The 20398-nt window shown below is 38.5% G+C and overlaps 1 protein-coding gene across 2 annotated transcripts in view; it reads left to right on the forward strand.

Annotated features, from left to right (window-relative positions):
* RFTN1 (raftlin, lipid raft linker 1) overlaps nt 1–20398 on the forward strand; it is a 103101-nt gene that overhangs the window by 55736 nt on the left and 26967 nt on the right. For both annotated transcript variants that reach the window (XM_040081528.1, XM_040081539.1), the window contains exons 5-6: nt 9498–9921; nt 14001–14204. In XM_040081528.1, the coding sequence (XP_039937462.1) occupies nt 9498–9921; nt 14001–14204 (628 nt within the window). The remainder of the gene's footprint in view (nt 1–9497; nt 9922–14000; nt 14205–20398) is intronic.

The following is a 20398-nucleotide window of genomic DNA, read 5'->3' on the forward strand; positions in this document are numbered from 1 at the left end:
GGAGGCGATGGTACCTTTCAGACGTGAGTGGGACCCCAAGGGGGAATCTGCCAACAGAATACATTGCAATGATGCTGCCACCCGTGTACTTGATCTTGATCAGATCTTCCTCTGAAATACCCCCGGTTCTCTCTGGTACAAAGGCAAAGAGAGCAGAGAATAGCAGTAGTTTGAAAGAAAGGCTGTACAATAACAACACTCGTGTTAATAATTCTCATCTTGCATTGCTGAAAGGATCTACTGTATTTGAACCCTCTTGACAGTTTGAGGGAAAAGTAAATGTTACCAGGAATAAAACTGGCATGGGGTATTAGTATGTTTCAAGTGTTAGTTTATGCACTGGAAATTAATATGCATTGCTAAACTGTAGCTCAATTCAGTGTGCTCCTGAGGGGCTAGACATTTCTTGGAGCAGTTTGATCCCTCTGCTCATTATCTGCCCTCTCTCCATTGGAGGGAGCCTCAGGCAGGAGATTGCCTTTGTGGTTGGATAAGGAACTGCTACACCCACTGAAAAACTACAGGTCACTCTCACTGCATGTGTCTCTACTGTGGTGATTTAATTAAAATGCTGAGATCCTTCTTTTCCTGCTCTGTTGATTTTTTTTCCCCCTTCCATTCATGTGTAGCTGTTTCAGGGTTTTCAGAATTACTGCTATCTTAGTTCATGCACATTGTTTTCTTGAGAGTCATCCTGTGCAATGGTTCTAATTGGTGAAGAATTTCTGTGTTAGTGTTGCTCTTAAAAGACAGGTTAATTCTCCAGCTTCTTGTAAGTTGCAAGATAGAAGCAGTCTTGAATTATTTAGGAGGACTTCTGTTTCTCCTCTAAAATAACAGCTAAATACCTATAGAAATTTTCAAGAGCTTTTAAAATCTTTTCCATAGATGTTTCCAGTCAAGGCAGTGATTCCCTTATTTTCTACATACCTACTCACATCAGAATGAACATTTGTTTTGTGTGATCAAAACAAGAGGCTTCACATACCTATATTTTGTGTGAAAGCAATATAAAATGATTATGGACTCTGAGCTTATGAGTTTTTAAATTCTCTTCAGCATCTAATTAGGAAATGGCAAGAGGATGTGGGAGATAAGAAGCATATCAATGTCTCCATAATAATATGTATATATATATTTTTTTTGTTAACAGCATGACAAGGAAATGAGATGACAAAACTCTGCCATTTCCTAGAAAATAGTGAATGTGAAAATTACTGATATTATAGTTTTTTTACTTGTAATAAGAAGAATAATAAGAAAAATGCTGGGGTTCATATAGCTGTTCCAGCATTTGTCATATTCTTGTCTCTTTCATTACGTACTCTTCATCTCCTAATCTTTACATTGAGTTTTATTTTTTGGAAGGAACAAAGAGATGCAGCTTATGGGTTCTTAAGAACACTAGAGTGTTTGTGGATTTCTTGTCTCAGATGCTGCACTCTAACAGGGATCTCTTCTGTGAAGTCTGTGTTTGCTTTGTTGGTACCAGGGGTCCTTAAATAGTTATTGTAATCCTAAGCATTGTTCTTTATTTTACATATGTTTTAGCTGGTCTTCAGAAGTTTCCTGCAGGGTGTACAGTCAGAGCAGGTGGCAGTAAAAGAGAAAAAGGGAAAAAATTGAGGTTTTAATACTGTTCAGAGGCTTGTTCTTCAAATAAATAAGCAGTTCAGATTTATCGGGCTAAAAAATGACCCTTCTAGAGTCTTGTTTATTACCTAGGATTATTTACCTAGATGTGATCTCAATCTCTTCTACAATTATTTCCATCCTTAAAACAAACCCCAAAAATCCCACCGCAAAACCTTTGCTCTCCAGGGTATTTGCAAGAGAACAATACAACATTATTTCTTTAGTGCATTGTAATGAAAACCATTGCTGAGCACTTAGCTGACAGCTTGTTTTCTGCATGTTTTCAGTGCAAACAGAGCCCCTGTTTTATTTTTGAAGTATTTGGATTTTAGCAGTAGATATGGTCATAAAGCAGAACTTGAAACTCACATCAATAGTTCAGCTGTTTGTAATCTGCTGTGATAATATTTATTAAAGTGCATTTTGTTAGCATTTTCTAAGTGTATATATAACAAGAGATGGTAAAAAATAGCTTATACTCTATTTTAAACAGCCTGGTGTGAAGGGAAACATCTGTTCCTGCTTAAGCTTCTTTCAACTTGTGTTCTTTTGATTAAGCCCTGTAAGAGTGGTGTTGATATATATCTTCCATGGACATTGCAAAACTATTTTCAGGACTGTCCCAGGAGCTTGGTAGTGCTTTTATAATCCTTTGCCCCCACCAGCTTTCAGAGTCAACCCCTTGCCCAAGATAAAAATAGATATTATAAAGTATGTAGTTGATATTTTTAATGATCCTACTTCTGTCTGGTGGGTAAAAAATAACTTTTTAAATAACAATAAATATGATAATGTTTTATACTGTGCTAAAATAAATTACCAGCAAATTGTTCAAATCGTAATCTTGGCTATGAGTAACAGATGGCTTGATGAAACAATGTGATTTTAAAGAAACGCTCTTCAGTTGATATAAAAATAGAAGTAGTATTCCCTGCAAATTAAAGGTAAAGCCTGTAAGTTTGAGACTGAATTCTTGCTTTTTAAAATACCCCTGTTGTCCTAAACCTTTTTATTTGTTTGCTTTTGCCAGCTAGAACAGAGATGGACTAAAATCACTCAGATTGAATCACAGTATCTCTAGTTACTAAACTGGTTTTTAGATACAACAATCAACTACACACCTATGTAAATCTTCCTTTTCCCCTTGCTTATGTTCACCAGTTTGTGTAGGAGTTACTCACAAAAGATTCCTGCACAGAACTTGATCTGCATTTTGAAAGTGCCAGTTCTCTAGAGCAAGTGCTTGGGACAGAATTTCTACGGACTTATTTTTAAAGCAAATATCAAATATTTGGGTTGAGCGGGAATAGCTGGCCGCTCTCTAGCAGCTGTTTCCAAGTTTAAAACAAATTGTAGGGAATAAATCCTAAATTACGTGAATAATTTAGGATTTTGCAATTCTTTTTCAAGACTTTTTTTCAGAGTTAGGGGAATGGTGGGAGTATGCAGGTGTATTATGTGGCTTTTGGATAAATACCACACTCACTGCATCTTTGTAGTGTGTGGCCAGCAATGTTCACTCTTTGCCTTCGGTGAAGGAACAGGTGCTAAAAGGAGATGATTTGAGAAGAATCAGCACACCCAGGACACAGAGGATGAAGCTGGTTTCAAGACCTGTCATCTAATGAAATATGCTGAAAGGAGCAAGTGTGCTTGCACCATGCCGCGCTGCATGTTTAGCGTGGTTATGCTGTTCTCAGGAGTGAACATGATGTGAGCTGGAGAGGAATTTCAAGTTGTTAATCTCACTCCTTTCTTGGCTCGAGTAGCAGGAGATGTATAGCTTACTGTAATTTAATATCTCCTGCAGCACTGCCTTAATATCCCACCTTCTGTTTCATTCAGCACAGCAGTAGGTTGCAGTAGCTCTTCGCTTCAGTACATTTCTCCCTGTGCTGTTTGTAGCCTTCAGTTCCTTTCTACAGAGGCTGCTACCAAGGAGCATGTTGTAAAGCTGCAAAGCTTGCTTTCTTGCCCTGTTCAGTGCCTTGTTCTATACCTTGTTCTTGTGCCTCTGACACAATTGCAGTGCGATCTTAAAATAGCAGATCAATGGTTTGGGATTATGGCAGCATTTTCCAAGGCATCTCTCCTGTGTTTTACCCCTCGTGGTCTATTTTGATGTAATTGACAGTGAAAACACTTGATAATTTGAAAACTTGAATGCAGACTGGGATTTCACTTTCTAAAAGCTACATTTATATTTGCTTCTCTGTATATGAATGTGAACTGTCTATCTCAAATTCAAAATTGGGTGAATGTAAACTGGAAAAGGTTAAAAATGCATGGGAAGTACAGGCTTAAACACAGGAGCATTCTAGTCAGAAAGGATGCATGGTTTGGAATATCTGCAAGCAGTGAAATAGTCCAGAGTTACAGGATAGAAAAACGATGAGCAGTCAATGCTTTGCTATTTGATTAGCAGAATTATCTTTTTTTGTAATGTGTTATTAGAGATGCAAAAGTACCAAACTTTCAAAAGTTTTGAGTCGCACAGAAAGAACTAAATCCTCCTTTAGAGCATTAGCTAATGTGTTGGTTTTAAAGTAAGCAGTAAACTCTTGATGACTGTTCCCGTCTTCTAAGGAAGGAGCATGTGAGATCTATGGAAAATAGAAGAGGCAGACTAAAAGCCTGTCTTAATTTTAAACATCTGTTTCCATAAATGAGCAGACTAGGAGGGGGATGTGCAGTATTTATGATGAAACATGTTCTACTAAATATTAATGAAGGAGGACAGAGTTGGAAGACTGTAGTCTTGAGCATACTTTTCCAGTTCCAACTCCTGGCACGCAGTACATAGCATTCTCCTCAAACCACAAGATCGTGGGTTTTGCATGAAGATTGCTGGTGCTGTCTGTTTTCAAAGGAGATTTGCTTGAATCCTAAGAAGGAGGTAGAGAAATGCACTGAAATGGTTTCTGGTGCACATTATGACACCTAAATTGCTTTAACATTGTTCTTTTAAAAACAGCTAAATAAACAGACAGACAAGCATTTCTTTTACTGACTAAGTTCATAGTTGATTTAAATGACAGCTCTGAGCAAAATTAACCAGCTATTGTTTCTGAGGCCATATGCTTGGCCATCAGTAAGGTTAAGTAGCCGTCTTTCCCAGAGTTCACAGCAGAGCTAACTAAATGCATCTGACCATCAGAAAATCAGTTCCTTGCTCCTGGAGAGTGTCCTTTCGCTAAGAACATTTTTGATATGTGCACTCTTGATAAATTCTTTTGTTTCTATGAAATTTTTTCAGTACCTTGTTATATAATGAACCATCTAGCAAATCTACTAATGAAATGTTCAGCCCTAGTGCCTAAGTTTTGAAGGTGTTTTTTTCCAGGTCATCAGAAAGTGTAAGCCTTGAGACCATTTAGGACTGCTGTAAATTCAAGTGCCTTGATGACATTAGTAAAACTGCTTTTTCTCTGGACATATCTCAAAAATGTCCAGCTCCTGGCATTAAAGAGTTGAGAGAAATTCCTGACACTTACTTAATAATTTGTTTGAAATTCTTATCTGGGAGAGAGCCTCATTATTAAATTGCTGCATGTTATTTCACATTTTTATTGATTTTGGTGGAATACTACCCTGAGCTTGCTGGAAATGTTTGATTTTCTGTGTGCCATCCCATGGGGGTGTGATCAGGATCTCCTTGTAAGCAATTGCTGAAGCTGACAAAAATGTATGATTCTGTTCAGCATGGGTTCTATATCCTTGAGTTTCCATATTTATAAGAGTATCATCATGCTCGCTCTCAAGGGGAGACGATTATGGAGCTGACAATGGAACAAGAAACACAGAATCATAAACATTATGGGGGCTGTACAATGGACTTGCCAAGTGTCTTTATTCAAAATAGATTTGAGAAGAGAACCTGTGTTTGACTGTTCAAAATGAGCTTTTGAACATGGGTTCTTATGTGACTGTGAGAGCTACAGAGTAAAACAAGTACTTTCCAGAAAAGAGGATTTCATCATTTAGCCATGCTGTTCCCAGACGTGGTTTTACAGATCTTTAATTTAGACTGTCAGCCATTTTCTAATTAGGGTAGGGAGCCTTCAAGAGAACCAGAAATATTTAAAAAGATGGCACATAAATTTGCTCCATCAACGTAATGTTTAGTGACACTGCTTTGTGCTGCTTATGGCTCCTTTTCTTCCAAATGAAGTATAAAAATAGCGGTCAGGCAGTTTTGAAATAAACAATAACCCTTCCCAAATGTTAAGAATGTTAACACAAGTGCCCCAGCTAAAATTCAATTAAGGTAGTGACATCAGGGTTGGACACAGTGCTTGTTCCTATTCCTTCTAAAGTTCGTGGGAGATTTGATATTTATTTCGCAGACAGCGAAGGCTAAGTCTGTCATTTTTTTTTCCCCTGTGGGAAAATGCCAGGTTTCTAATCAAGCAAATTATAGGGATGACATTAAATACTTTAACTGCCTTGGCCCTCTGTACACATGAAATTTCACCCCTTCTTTAAGCAGATTCTATTTTTAAACTGCCATAAATCCAATTTGTTGCAAGCCAGTTGCAAATGAATTTGGATGTACCCATTTGGGGATTTATCCAGATTGAAATGAATGAGTTAAGTTCTGCTTCTGTGGTTGAACAATAATGACTTTTGTGTTGGAGGTCTGGTCTTGTATTTGTGGTTAATATCATCCAAGCAGCACTTTATGAGGCAATGAAAATGTTTCTGTTTCCATCTGGGGAAGGAAAGAAGCAAATTTTTTTTTTTTTTTTTTTTTTTTTTTTTTAATTTTGTTGGAATTTCCTTTTTCAAAAGTTCCCAAGATGTACACAGCAAGTATATAGTATATGTGAGGTATAAAAATTGTCATAAAATGGTTGAAGTTTGTATTGATCTGATGTGAAAAGTGATAGAGATGTAGTTGTTGTTTTTATGCTTTTTTCCTTTCATTTAGTCATACAATGCAGTGTGACACAGACCTTGTTAGTGCTCTTTGTTAGTGCTCTACACTGGCCTATAAAGACAATTGTGTTATTTATCTGATCTGGAGTATGTCTTGGGTGACCTTGTCCAAGTAGCATCGTGTTCTTCCCATTCATTTCAGCTTTACCCCTTCTTTCTCCCATACTTCACATTCTTACTGATTCCCAACACTGCATCTGCCGAGATATTTTCCCAGAAGGCTGTGACAGACATAACTGTGTGTACCAGCCCAGGATGCCATGAGAGGGTCCAAAACCTGCAGGTGACTTGCAGGAACAGCCCTTCTGTCCTGTGTATCTCCTGGGCACAACCTCTCCAGTTACTGAGGTGTGGGTTTGGTTTTCTGGTTTGTTTCTTTGTTTGTTTGGTCAGTTGGGTTAGTTTTGCTGCCTTCTTTTTTTTTCTTCTTTTTTTTTTTTTTTTTTTTTTTTTTTTTCCTTTCCTCCCCCATTTGTATATTTAGTCTTTGAAATACAGGAAACAGAAAATACGATTCTACTGGATGTCATGATTCAGTCTGTATAAAAAGACAACTAAAATTTCATAATATTTAAGCTCTCAGCAGGATCCTGAAAAACAAATTGCCCTTGTAGTTTGAATATGTTTAGCCCTTACATTTTCTGATGAAAGCTAGCTTCTTCATGGTTTTGTGAAAAGTTGAGAGACTGTGTCTGCTGATACATCACTTTCCTGTTCTGCGGTTTACATCACACTTTTGATGTAGCATTTCCTGCTAATTTGCTTTACTGAGAATAATGAGAATACTAGGTTTCGCCACATGTCATTGGGAAAATTTGAAATATATATTTAAATAAGATTTTGTGTTCTGTAGTGTGCAGTATTAACTTTGTTGGTAAAGGGCCTTGAAGATACAAACTCTTTTTTCCAACATTCCTGCTAAGCTGTTTGGCCAGTACAGGTAAGACTGTAATTTGGTTTTCAGTTCCTCACATTCCTATTATGAGAACAAGAGCCTCAAAAGGAGCACCTCAGCTTCAGGTGCCCCTTAGAACAAACGATTTTTTTGAGTAAGCCGAGGCTGTAAAACTTTGCTACAGTATCTGTGAAAGCTGTTCTCTCTCCTTCATATCACAGCGTGGGAGTCTGATGTAGATTGACAAGCAATCTTTATTGACCAGGACCAGTAATATTACCACATATGTACTGTCCTCAAACTCTCTAACAGTTGCATACTAGTTAGATTTCTATAATTAGCTGCCCTGCAACCTACTAAACAAATGTAGTGTTGTATCTGTACATGAGGGATAAGAGATGAAATGAATTTGTAACTCTCTCACTAACTATATAAAAAAGTATTTATCGAGTTACAATGGAGAGCCTGGACCATTGAGCACATTATAAATGCATCTATCACTAATACTCACTTAAACCTTCCTGAGCAAAGTAAAATCTGACTTTCTTTGTAAACAGATACCCTTTTGGCCTGGATACTGCTAATGGTGTTTTTATTGTCCTATGTAGCAATGAGCTTTACTTAAGTCAGCATCCCATGTTTCCCAGGCTAAACACCTGTGAAGACCATTGCCTTGTTTCCTGGAGGCCTCTGTTTAAATTCCTGTGACAGAGAATGAAGAGTTAATTTAACATGGAAAATATAACAGTGGTTTGAAAGAGGAAGTTCTTGTTGGTCAGTAGGTTTGTGTGTTTGGCGCAGTAACATGTTACCAGGAAGTAAATGATACATCAAAAACAAAAGGGGGGGGTGGAACACAGAAAAAGTGTGTAGGGAAGATGCAGAAATGAGCTTCCTCTTAAATTTGAAAAAGATACATATTTCATCCTTTTTACTTGCTACGGGAAAAAGTCCCACTGAACGGTTTTTCCAAAGTTCATGCTAACTTGCGCATAGGCAAAGAATTTACACACTTTAACTCTTTGGAATTTTGTGTTATGCAGACAAAGTGAAATTATTTCTCCATTCTCAAGGCATTTATTTTTGAAAGATTTATGTGTATTTAGATTTTACATTATGTGAAGAGTATACATTAAATGGCAGCCTTTTCATTTTGGTGAATTATTTTGATAAATGAAGCAGTAGACACTCATATGTTTTCACAGAAGTCTGTCTCGCACTTGCACTTCTCCTGGGTTTGAGGAGTGTGAGGCTGATGACTCCATCGTGCTGAGTCTGCCTGAAAGAGATTTCTCTTTCTGCTTCATCTCAAACCTTCATTAGCTAATGCTGGCTTTATCTAATTGTCATTACTACTAGCCCAATGCTTTTTTTCTTAGGATCTTTTGTGATCTGATTCTTTCATTTTCCTCCTTACCTGAAGTGTAAAGGATTAATGATAGAGTCTTTTAGTTTCCTTTTTCCTCATGTCACAATGCCTTTTTCTATTCTGAGTTCTGTATCTTCCCCAAAGCGGTTTATTAAAATAGCTTTGCTTTTATGCGCTCATTGTGTGAAAGTTTGCCATTTGTGTCTCAATCCAAAATAGGACAAACAACAACTGTTGTTATAGAATTAATAAGCTTTTCCTTCCATAAATGTCATAATCACACACCTAATACAGCAGAAGATACAATAATAAGTCTCCAATTTCTTAAGATCAATACAAAAATATTTTTCTAAGAAATACCACTTCTAGTATTTTATTATAAATAAGCTTTATGTCATGTGAAGAAATATGTAGGCATTTTCTCTTTTTTCTTTCCCCCCCATCTCCCCATTTTCATATTGTATCAGGTGGTTTGGGTAACTTTTCATCCTGCTTCTTTAGAATGTACCTTTTAATATAAATGCGACATGACAATTTCTAGTGGTAGTGGACAAAAGTAGCAAAATTATATGCTCACTGCCTTGAAAGGTGTTATTTTCTGTGTTTCTATTTATCTAAGACAGCTTGACAGTTAAAAATCTAATCTCCTTCGTCTTGTAGATTCAAGATGCTGCAAGTCAAGGCTTGAAATTTGTTGGAATTATACCTCAGTACCATTCCCGAAAGAACTGCCTTGTCAGCACCTCCCTGACACCTGCCAGTAACAACTCTGTGCAATCAGGAGATAATAAAAATGTTTCAGATTGCCCTGAGGATCATGCTTCAACGGATGGCGAGAAAACAGACAGCTCTGATGGATGCGGTACTCCAACACAGAGTGAGCAAAGTGCTGACCAGTGTGCCACATCCAGAGAGGGCTGTCGAGGTGAAGGACAGGCTACTGAAGAGCTGAATTCCAAATCTGTGAAGGGAAGTGAAGAACAGTCTCAACATGAGAAGTCGAGTGTGAGAGAGGCAGCCGACAAGACGAATGGACTTGCAGAGAACGAAACGCCGGCACGGTGTTCAAAACCACTTACTGGCAGTAAGTACTGCAGTGACCTCTTGTACATAAAAGCCGACTTAAAATTGCCTCGATTACGTTCCCAGCTCCTTTGGCAGGTGGGGATGCAGGGGGGGACATTGCCACTGAGATAGTGAAGAAAAGATGCCCCAAATGAGCCACTTAACCTGATTTCAGCATGGTTACACAGTTCACAACAACTGAGCAGGAGTCAGATGGCAAAGGAAGAGATGATATAAGCAGGTGCAGCTTTGTTATGGCCCATACGTATGCCTGAGCATGAAGACTTATTTTTGTCTGCTGTTCAGCTGAATTGGTTCATTTCTGTATTTGTTGCCATACCCTGAGAGCTCTTGATCTTTCTGTCCTTTTTGTCTGTTTGAATAAAAAGCCCTGTTAATCTGCCTGACAAGCTTTTGCAGCCATAGAATGAATAATCCACAAAGACTTATCACAGTTAGCCCCTTTGTAGCAGGTGAAAAGATAGCTGGAATTAAACCACCTCAGGAAGAACACGACTATATGTGGTCTGGCCTCTGAAGTCTCCTGGTATCCTACAGTCAGTGTAGGGTTCAGTGCTCCAGTCAGAATTGTAGTTACTAGAAAACTGCAGTTATTTTTGTTAATGACTCATGTTTGCTAATTCATAATGAAATTTTGGTAATGAGGCTCATAGTCATTTGCCTTCCAGTTATATTTTTTTAAAGATTTTTACCCATATTCTAGTTTTATTTCTTTCATTTCTTTGACATTCAGGTGGGCTTTGCACTTTTTAAATGTCATTTTATACCATCAAAAAGCACAAGTCTCAGCTGAGGTCTAAAATACCCTCCTTAAGGTGTTTGTTGCTCAAAGGTTGCTTCTGTAGCAGGAACTGTAGTTCAAAATAGGATGTAGAGCAGAGTAATTTAGAAAACTAAAAGGAAAAATATTCTTGCTCCATTTCCAGTTTAAGCCTCAAAATGCATTTCTTTTCTATGTTTGTTTAAATCTGAGAAAACAATGTTTACACTCATTTTCATTACTGCTTTCCTTAATTTCCTTACAGGCTAGAAATCTATGCAGGGGGAATGTAGGTGGAATTTCTAAAGCTGGTACTGTCCTTGACTTTAATTTATCCCTATTATCTGAGACCTTACATAGATTCAGTCAAACAATCCTGCCCCTTTGGGACTTTCATATGTAGGACCCAGAATGACTTTGCATTGTACTCCTTGGATTATTGTCTTGGTTTCCGTTGCAGTTTGATGTAATTAGTTTCAGATCCAATTTGGATCACAGGCTAGTAAACTCCCAACATCCTTTCTTCAGTTTTTGTTGGGCAAGGGAGCACCCAGATTGGGTCAAAGCATAGCTGTTGCTTAAACAATGTCTTCTAGTCTACAGCTTTAGAGGTGGGTTGTCCCAACACTGTAATTTTACACATAAAACATCTCTTAGTTTTATAGTTAAAAGTTAGTTATCTGCAAGTCTAACCAGATCAGTTCTTTCTCTTTTTCTATATGCTATCTTTGAAAGAGTTAACTTAGCAAGTTTAATCATATCTTTGATGCTGTTCCTCTCCTTACTGAACATTGAAATTCTTTTGCTACAAGTAACCATGTTCTTAATATTTCTGCATAATGTCAAGCTGATCACCTCCAGTCTTCCCAGCCTTTGTCTGTAACACCCCAGGACTGCTGCTGATTTGCCAAAAAAGAGGCAATTCTTTTCCAAGACTGAAGGTCTGAGAAGGCAGTTTTATGTGATAGCTCATGTAAAGTAGATTTTTTCCAAATCCTGTACAACACTGCTGATTTCTTTATTACTCTTGAATGAATTTTTGTTATTACAGCACTCCCTTTTCCTCCCATGGAAAATGTATTTCAGTTTTTGGCACCAGTTCTCCATCCTTCCTTGGGAGTGTAAAGATTGAAAGCATCAGGTGGTTTTCTTTTTTTCCTACGTATTCCATAGGAAGTTACCACTCTTGAACTGCTTCTCCCCTACATTAAACTTCAGGAAGAAAATGAATATTCCTTACTATTTGTGGGATCTTAAATATGTTCTTTATTTTAGGTTGCATACTATTCAAGTGTTATTTTTATGCTTCTTCACTTGATTGCTGAATGTTTTGTAGCATTCATTCTCTTCCCCCATTTTTAAAAGGCTTTTCGACGCAATGTTGAAAAATATCTGCCTGTGAACAAGGCACAGATATTCCAATAGTACGTCCAAAAGCGCTGTTATTTAGAAGCAAACTGAAGGGTGTCTTCGGCAGTGCTTGAGGATTTGGGGTCACTGGTGAAAACTGTTGTCAGTAGTGACTTGGGTTAGACAACAGTTTCCACTAGACCAGGTTGTCCAGGGATGGGGCAGTCACAACTTCTCCAAGCAATCTGTTCCAGGGCGTCACCACCCTTACCATGAAGAATTTCTCCCTAATATCTAATCTATCCCTGCCCTCTTTCAGTCTGAAGCCAGCGCCCCATGTCTGTTGGTACATGCTTGGCAAAAAGTCTCTCTTCAGCTCTTATAGACTCTCTTTAGGTGCTGGAAGGTTTCTCTGAGGTCTTTCCAGGCTGAACAGCCCAAATTTTCTCAGCCTTTCTTCACAGGAAAGTTCCCTCATTCCTCTAACCATCTTTGTGGCCTCCTCTGGACCCATTGCAGATGTCCTCCCTGTGGTGGGAGCCCAGATGCAGTGCTCAGGTGGGGTCTCACCAGAGCAGAGAAGGGCAGAATCACCTCCCTTGCCCTGCTTTGGATGCAGCCCAGGATAGGATTGGATCTCAGGCCTATGAATACACATTGCTGGGTTATGTCCAGCTTCTCATATCGGTGTCTTTTCCAACAAAAGACTCTTATGGAGATCAGAATCAAAATGATGAGAGAAACATTCTATGTGTGCTTTTCTGAGCTAGGATTATCATAATTCCATTCTTTCTAAACAAGTGGTAAACAGCAAGAGGAGTCACATTAATGTTTATTCCTTTCTACTCTATTTAAAATATATTTCATGTCTGAGATCATTAGATGTCTTTTCATGGTGGTTCTGAGCTTCCAGCTCTTCTCTTCAAGTGCTGCCAGCCTGTTTCTGAGTATCTCCCTTCTGATATCTTTTTCAATTTACATGCTGCTTCTTGCTCTTGGTGTTAGAGAGCAATCTTAAAATTTCTCTTGACATGTCTTCCTTTACTTTTGCTTGAGGTTAGAACCTAATAGCTTGGAAAACATAGCTTGGAAACAAGAGGACCTTACTGAGTGAAGGAATTTTGTGTAATGTCTCTACCTTTCGTATTAATATATTTGGGGAGAATTTTTGGCATTTGGAAGTCAATAGAAGTTCTACCATTGATTTCCATTAATAAATAAAATTATAATGTCCAAAATTTTTTTATTGGTTACTTTAATTATGGTTATACCCTTCTGAGAAGGATCTCCGCTTTTAAACTTTTTCCAGCCCTAAGGCTATGAAAGCTCAGCTTTGCTGTCAGCAATGACTTTTTTTGCCTGTAGGAACTGTTCCTGAAATATACTGGAGGAATCATGGAAAAGAGTCTAGAAGATGTTCTAATTTTTAAGACCCTTTACAATTCCATTTTAAAAAATTCGTTTGCTGTTGTGTTAATGTCTCTCCTTGGCTCAGATCCAGAGTAAATCAACAAAGCAGCTACCAGAGTCTCTATGTGAATGATCCATTGCATTTTCTTGAGATGAGATTGCAATTGGCTTATTCCATGCTTTTGTGTTATCAAAACTAAGTTATTTAATAATTTAATGGCCATGATCTACAGAATGCAATTCCTTCTAAATTTGCAGTAAGATTTCATGATTGAACTGATGATTCCCATAGAGGAATATTATGTTAGTACTCAGGTATTGCTGTCTTTAAATGTGAATCCGTTGTGAGTAATACTATAAAAGCAAACAAAATACTCTATGGGGGCTTGAGAGAACCCTTCCATGTTGAAATGTATTAAGGAGATTACCACATCCCAAAGAATTTTTTGCAGTTGCACAGTGTAATTAGGCAAGGGCAAACAGTGGGTTATGCATTGTTTTAGGTGAAATTTTATGATACAGTTGTTGCATTATTCCATTTTTTTACTCTTTGGTAGAAGCAGAGATCTTCGCTCTCTTCAACAAGCCCAAAACCCCACAAAAATGCAGCCAGTATTATACAGTGACTATTCCTATGAGGATCTCCAGGAATGGGCAGACTGTCAACAGCTTAGAAGCAAATTGGCTGGAGCACATGACAGATCACTTCAGGAAAGGAGGCTCATTGGTAAACGCCATCTTCAGCCTTGGAATGGTAAATGGTATGGAAATTACAGAAAGAATTTTGCTGTGATTATTTTCCTTTCTCCTCTCATAGAGGTCATTATCTTTGAAGGGAAGATATTTGGGAGATGCTTCAATATCAACTTGGGGCAGATTCATATTATATCAGCCTCTTTCAGTGAAATGGAATGAAAGCATGAAAACTATTTTGGTGTTTGAATAAGGTATTAATGTGCTGTATTTTATAAACATACTAGAGATGACTTTGTAATTGAAGAAATATACAGAGTTGTTAAACAGTACCAAGTACAGCGAATTAAACTAATAAGATTGCAAAACAGATGACATAAATAGAAGGGTGACTTTGCTGTCTGGCCACACACTGCAGCTGGCTCTGACTGCAGGTCAGTGCAAGGACTCAAGTTTTATCTGGCCAGCAAGAAGTCAGTAATTCCAGTTCTTGCTGAGACCCTTTCCACCTGGCTGGCACACTGTTTTACAAAATTGTCTTCTATGTTTGTTTCAGCTTAGCCACGAGTGATAGATAAATGTTGGTTTTAATTTAAGAAGATTAAAATCCTAGATTTTTGCTTATTGTGGAAGAGTGGCACTGGGTCCAGCTTAGTACTGTAGCCAGTCTGTACCACTCTCATTGCCATCATGGCTTTGAAGGCTAGCCTGTTGTATAGAGAAAGACTTGGGTGCATAGAGATCCAAGAGACATAACCAAGGAGCCATGAGCACAATTGAAGGGAAGTACTTGAACATAAAAATGTTGAAATTGCAGTTGGATTAATTCTATTGGAAAATTATGTGACTGGTATACTTCACAGTTAAAGTGCTTATGGCTGAATCTTTCACCTAATTTTGGTTTGTTTTGCATTTTTCAAAAGGAATGTGGTAATCCAGAGATTTCACATTCCTACTAAGATCAGTTGTTTTACGCCTGAAAATTGTAGGGGAGCTGTTTCCAGAGCATCTTCTTACTGTTGGTCTGAATTTCTGAACCCAGGATAAAACACAGGAATATGACTCAGTTCTGGTAAAAGTCAATCAGGAAATTAACAGGCAATCCTAATTTTTCATTTTACAAACAAGTAGCAAAAAAAAAGGAAGGTCTAAAGTTCAACTGATGGAATGCTTTCACACAGCTTCCTGGAAAACCTTGTAATTGCTAGTTAACTTGCTTAAAAACAAATGGTCATTTACTTCATGTATATAAATTGCACAGAGGCAACGCTAATTGGCTCTATCAGGCTCAGTTATCAGACTCAGTGTTTTTTTATTTTTTTAATCTGCTTGTCAGTTCACTCTAAAATGTTTTAAACACAGCATTTTTCCGTTACTTAAACTTTCAGAGTTCATTTACATAGCAGAGCCCTGTGGGAGGTTCATGTACTTGGATACCAGAGTGAGGAGTGCTGGGTAACTGCCTGTGGACATAGATAAAGTAGGCTTGAATGCTGGCAAAAAAGTTTCAACCCAAGCAGGACAACAAATTATGTAAAAGTGGACAGATTCAGGATTAAGTTAGATTAGTGATTGAAGAACAATTAATAAACATTTTTACTAGCATTTTATGGTTAGAGAAGGAACAAGTTTTGAAATAAAAAAGCTGAAGCAAGGTTTCTAAAAGTGTATTATGCTGTTAGAAGAACATTTACTAAGAATATCTGTAAGTTGCTATTAATTGCAGTTCAATGTTTTACAATATAAATCCTAAATTTTTTCTATGCTGCAGAGAAATGGAATAGCTTTTTCGCTCATATGCCAGTCAGTATCAAACAACACAGCGTAGGGTTGAGAGAAGAAGTAGGGGTCTGAGGGCTTCTCAGCTCCTTATTTTTCTAGACTTCTATGGCAGCCTGTCCAGCTCTTCATATCTGGTCTTATTCACTGATTAATCCTCTTCCAAATTAAGGTAGTATCAGCATACTTTCTTTAATTGGCTATATCACATTTCTTTGTTCTGGGGGCTGGTTTTCTTTTTGGCTTAAAGTATGAATTCATTATTTTGCTTATTAGACTTAAAAGCAGGGTTATTATCTTCTGCTTTTCCCCCTTGTCCTTGGAATACCCGATGAAGTGAAGATTTCCAGATTGTCAGTAGTCATAAATCTGTTTCTTCCTTCTGCTAACAGTTTAATAATTAGTCTTTAAAGGAGTTTTAAAGTTCACTGGTAACAATTGTTTCTTTTTGCTTATTGTACCAGATAATTATAAACAGAAATATAACACAATTGCCGATCACAATATGCAAACCATGCAGAGTTACACCATACATTAAATGTATTCAGATTTTGCTGGTAAGTTAGAAACAGCAGCCTGCTTGGTCCTTTAATGTTCTCGTGTTGGCAGATAACAGCTACTTATTCAAATTTGCACTTCAGTTACTTGCTGGTGTTTTTCATCCAGCTCATGTAATTGATAATTCTGCCTTGTAGTCCCAGGTGTAAACTGATCCTGCCTAGTGATCTAAAGTGACCATAGGAATTCACCTTTGCCCTCTTCTAGTGAGAATGGAGACTGTAGCAGCAAGCTACAGATTAATACCAAATGGAAAAGGAGTAACAGGTGGGGGTTTCCTTCTTTCCTGTAAGAGCAAGTCTCCAATCAGCACTGTTAGAAGGCAGGAAGAGTCAAACCTCTGCAGGTTTATACTTTGATGCCTTAACAGAGTAATCACAAGCCTGTTCATCTTCAGTTGTTTTGAACTGCAGCTCTTTAAGTGCCTAGCATTTTTGTATTTGTTGTACCATTCTGTCTGTGAATTTTCTGCCTTTCAAACCTAGAAAAAGCCAGCCAACCATCCAGAAAACATTGACAGCACTTAAACACAAAGCAAATGAAACAAAACGTGACTTGCTTGGAAGAAGAAAGTAGTCAGGTTTTTAAGAGAGTCCAATTGATAGTCTCTGTCATCTGCCTCCAACAGAGATGAGCTGGAGATGCCTTTGGCTGATTATTGTCACCTTAGCCACTGTAGTACTGGGATTTTTATCATCCATATGGAATTGTTTTCTCTATGTGTACTGGGGGTGAAAAGATTCAGAAGGGGGCAGGAATGCAAATACAAAGCAAAAGCAGACATTTGGGCACGTGCCCTGTGAAGCCACAGAGAGTTTTCCTCCTTGAGAGCAACAGCAGCCTAAAGGTTAGTTTTCCTAGATATGGAGAATTTGTAGTTCAAAGACAACAGAGGGGAAACTTGTCGCCTGTTAAGACAGCTGTCACGGTAAAGTAAGTAATCTTTTCCCATATACCTCCTATAAATCAGAAGCAAGAACATCAAAATATATTTTTGTCAATCGAGCTACATCAAATATTTATACAACCCAGTGAAAATAGCTTTTTGTGCACAGCAGGAAACCTTAATAAAAGATGCAGTGGTAATAGAACATTTTCAGAGGAAGGACATTGATTTTAACCTCTACTTTTGGAGCCTTTTCTTAAAGAAAGAGTGAAATTCAACAGTAGAGATTGGGAAATGATACTACAAATGGCAAAGTCAAAATGTTTTGTTTTATTGGCATTTCTTACTGCTCTGTTGTAGATGGAGGAATATTTGGAATTTCTAAGGAACTTTTTAACTTTAGGCTATGTTCTAGGAGCTGAATCATGTTAAACAAGAGATTACCAAAAGAGAACACAGCTGCATCAGAATCAGGAAATACTTTGCATAAGAAACAGTGAAAACTGGAAAGACCAACTTACCATCTAAAGGTTTAGATAACTGATCTTTGTAGACAGGTTAGGTAACATCCAGCTGAATAAATGTATCTGTAAAATCTGCCCTGCAGGAATCTTTGTATGAGTTGTCACTCTGAAGTTCCAGTGTAATCAATGGAAATCTAGGCTTGGACCAATATAGTCAGTAGGATTTGTGTTGTGATCCACCTTATCCTACATCAGGATGTGCAGAAGAGATCAGATACATCTAGATAAGACTGAGATGCTTGGTGCTTCCTTTGCCCCAGTCTTCACAGACACAGGTAAAAGTTGTACCTATCCTTAAAGAAAAGGACAAACCAGGGACCTACAGGGTGCTCAGCCTTACTTCATTTCTGGCTGGCTCACTGAGTAGGTCCTCTTGGAATTTAAGGACACATGAAGGAGAGGACAGTGATTGGGGACATTCAAGGTGGATTTAACAAGAGTAAAACATACTTGAAACTGATTGTCCTCTGTGCTAAAATAACGATTTGTGGGTAAAGAGAAAGCAGTACATGTCGTTTCGGGTGAATTAAGGGAGTTTGCCAGTGGCTCCCACAATATTTTTGTATCCCAGCTAGGACCATGCAGCCTTGGTGGATAAAAATCTGGTTACATGGCTAGACTCAGAGGGTCATGGTTAAATGGTTGCAGTTTACCTGGAGTAAAAAGCGGAGTACAACAGAGATCTATCCTGGGGCCTAAAAACAATTTTATCAGTGATGCACAGGAGGCAATGAGGCTTGCTTTTGTCAAATTTGTGGATGATCCCATACTCAGGAGACAGCTGATGTGCCTCAGAACTGGGCTGCTGTCCATAGGAACCTGGGCAGGCTGGAAAAACATGCCAGCAGGAGCTGATTGGATTTCCATGAGGACAAAGGTCCTGCCTCTGGGAAGGGAGAGGCCTTTTGACTAGTCTAGGCTGGGGACAGCCTGGCTGGGTAGCAGCTCTGTTGAAAAGTCCAGGGGAATTTTAGTAGGCAGCAAGCTGAGGATGAGCCAGCACTTGAGAGAGTTAGTTCAGCCTGGAGAAAGGACAGCTTTGGGGGACCTAACCGTGCCTGGCAGTGCCTGTAAGGAGACAATCAAAAAGGTGGATCCAGGTCCTTGATTGTTGTGTGTTGCAGGAGGATTGGAAAAAATATACATGAATTGAAATACAATGGGTCCTTTTTGGATATAAAAACACTTTCTTATCATGAAAACAGTCACTCTCTGGAAGAGGCTGCCAAGGAATTTGTGCCATCTCCACTCTTGGAGATTTTGAAGATGCAGCTGGATAAAGCCACAAGTGGTCTGATCTGCAGTTGTATTGAACCTGCTTTGAGCATGTGGTTGGACTGGAGACCTGAGGTTCACATCCAGCTGAATTATCCTATGATTCTATGAAACTGTTGGATTAGGTGCATCTCACCTAGTCAGCCAGCTCTAGAACATGTGATTGTCAACTTTAAGTTGCTCTTAGATCTAGAGCCCTGTGTGATATAGGTGTTACAGACAGACTCAGTGCATCTGGCCATTTCCTCGTGCCCTTCCACATCTCTGTGTAAGAATTTCCCTGAAATTCCTGCTGATCCTGACACCGTCCCATGTGTTATAAGTGCCTTTTCTTCAAAACGTGACCCTGCTAGCTTTCTCTCTGCTGCATTCTCCTTTCCCCCATTATTCTCAGCATCCCAGCTGCTTCACATGCGAAGGAATTAATGACCCAATTATTCTTTCCTGTGCCCCTCTTTTTCTCTGGAAGTGTAGTACATGACCTGTGAAAGGTAATCTGCGGCCAAGGTGTGAGATGTGAGAATTGGCAGGTGTGCATTCATGACAAGAATGTTTAAAACACTGTGGCACAACAGGTACGGAGAGGAGGTTAGTTCTGGTTGAGAGGGAAATCTCAGTGATTGTCATCAACCAGTTTCTGTAGAGTTTTTCACCAGCATCACTCTGTTAGACAGATACTGTTCTTTACATTTGCAGCTGTCTTTCCATCATCATTTTCCCCTTACAGTTTTCTCATTTTCCATGTGTTTCTTTACAAGCAAAAAAAAAACAAACCAAAAACAAAACAAAAAACAAACAAACAAACAAAAAATCAGTGGATTGTATGACTGATGGATGTAGCCTTCAACAGTAATTATTGTACTTCCAACAAGGAAGCAAAACCTTAGAATCATTTAGGCTGAAAAAGACTTTTAGGATCACAAGTCCAACCATAAACTCAGCACTGCTGAGTGAAGTTTCTGCTGCCCGTAGGGTCTCCCAAGCTCAGCTATTGGTTTCTAAAGCATTTCATATGTGCCATCATATTCACATATGTGGAAGCTGTGAATTGCATGAGAGGAATGTGCAGCAGAGTGAAACATAAAGGATGATTTACGAGTGAGTGTAAACACACGCCTGCTGATTGTGTTTTGATCGCTTATTAATTATCTGGCAAACACAGGGCGGGGGGAGAGCTCAAGCTGCAGTTGTGCCAACAGTGTGACGCTGAATTTCATTAAGGGAATTCACAATACAGGAG

This window comes from Hirundo rustica, chromosome 1 (assembly GCF_015227805.2).
Source record: "Hirundo rustica isolate bHirRus1 chromosome 1, bHirRus1.pri.v3, whole genome shotgun sequence".
Classification (NCBI taxonomy): Eukaryota; Metazoa; Chordata; class Aves; order Passeriformes; family Hirundinidae; genus Hirundo; species Hirundo rustica.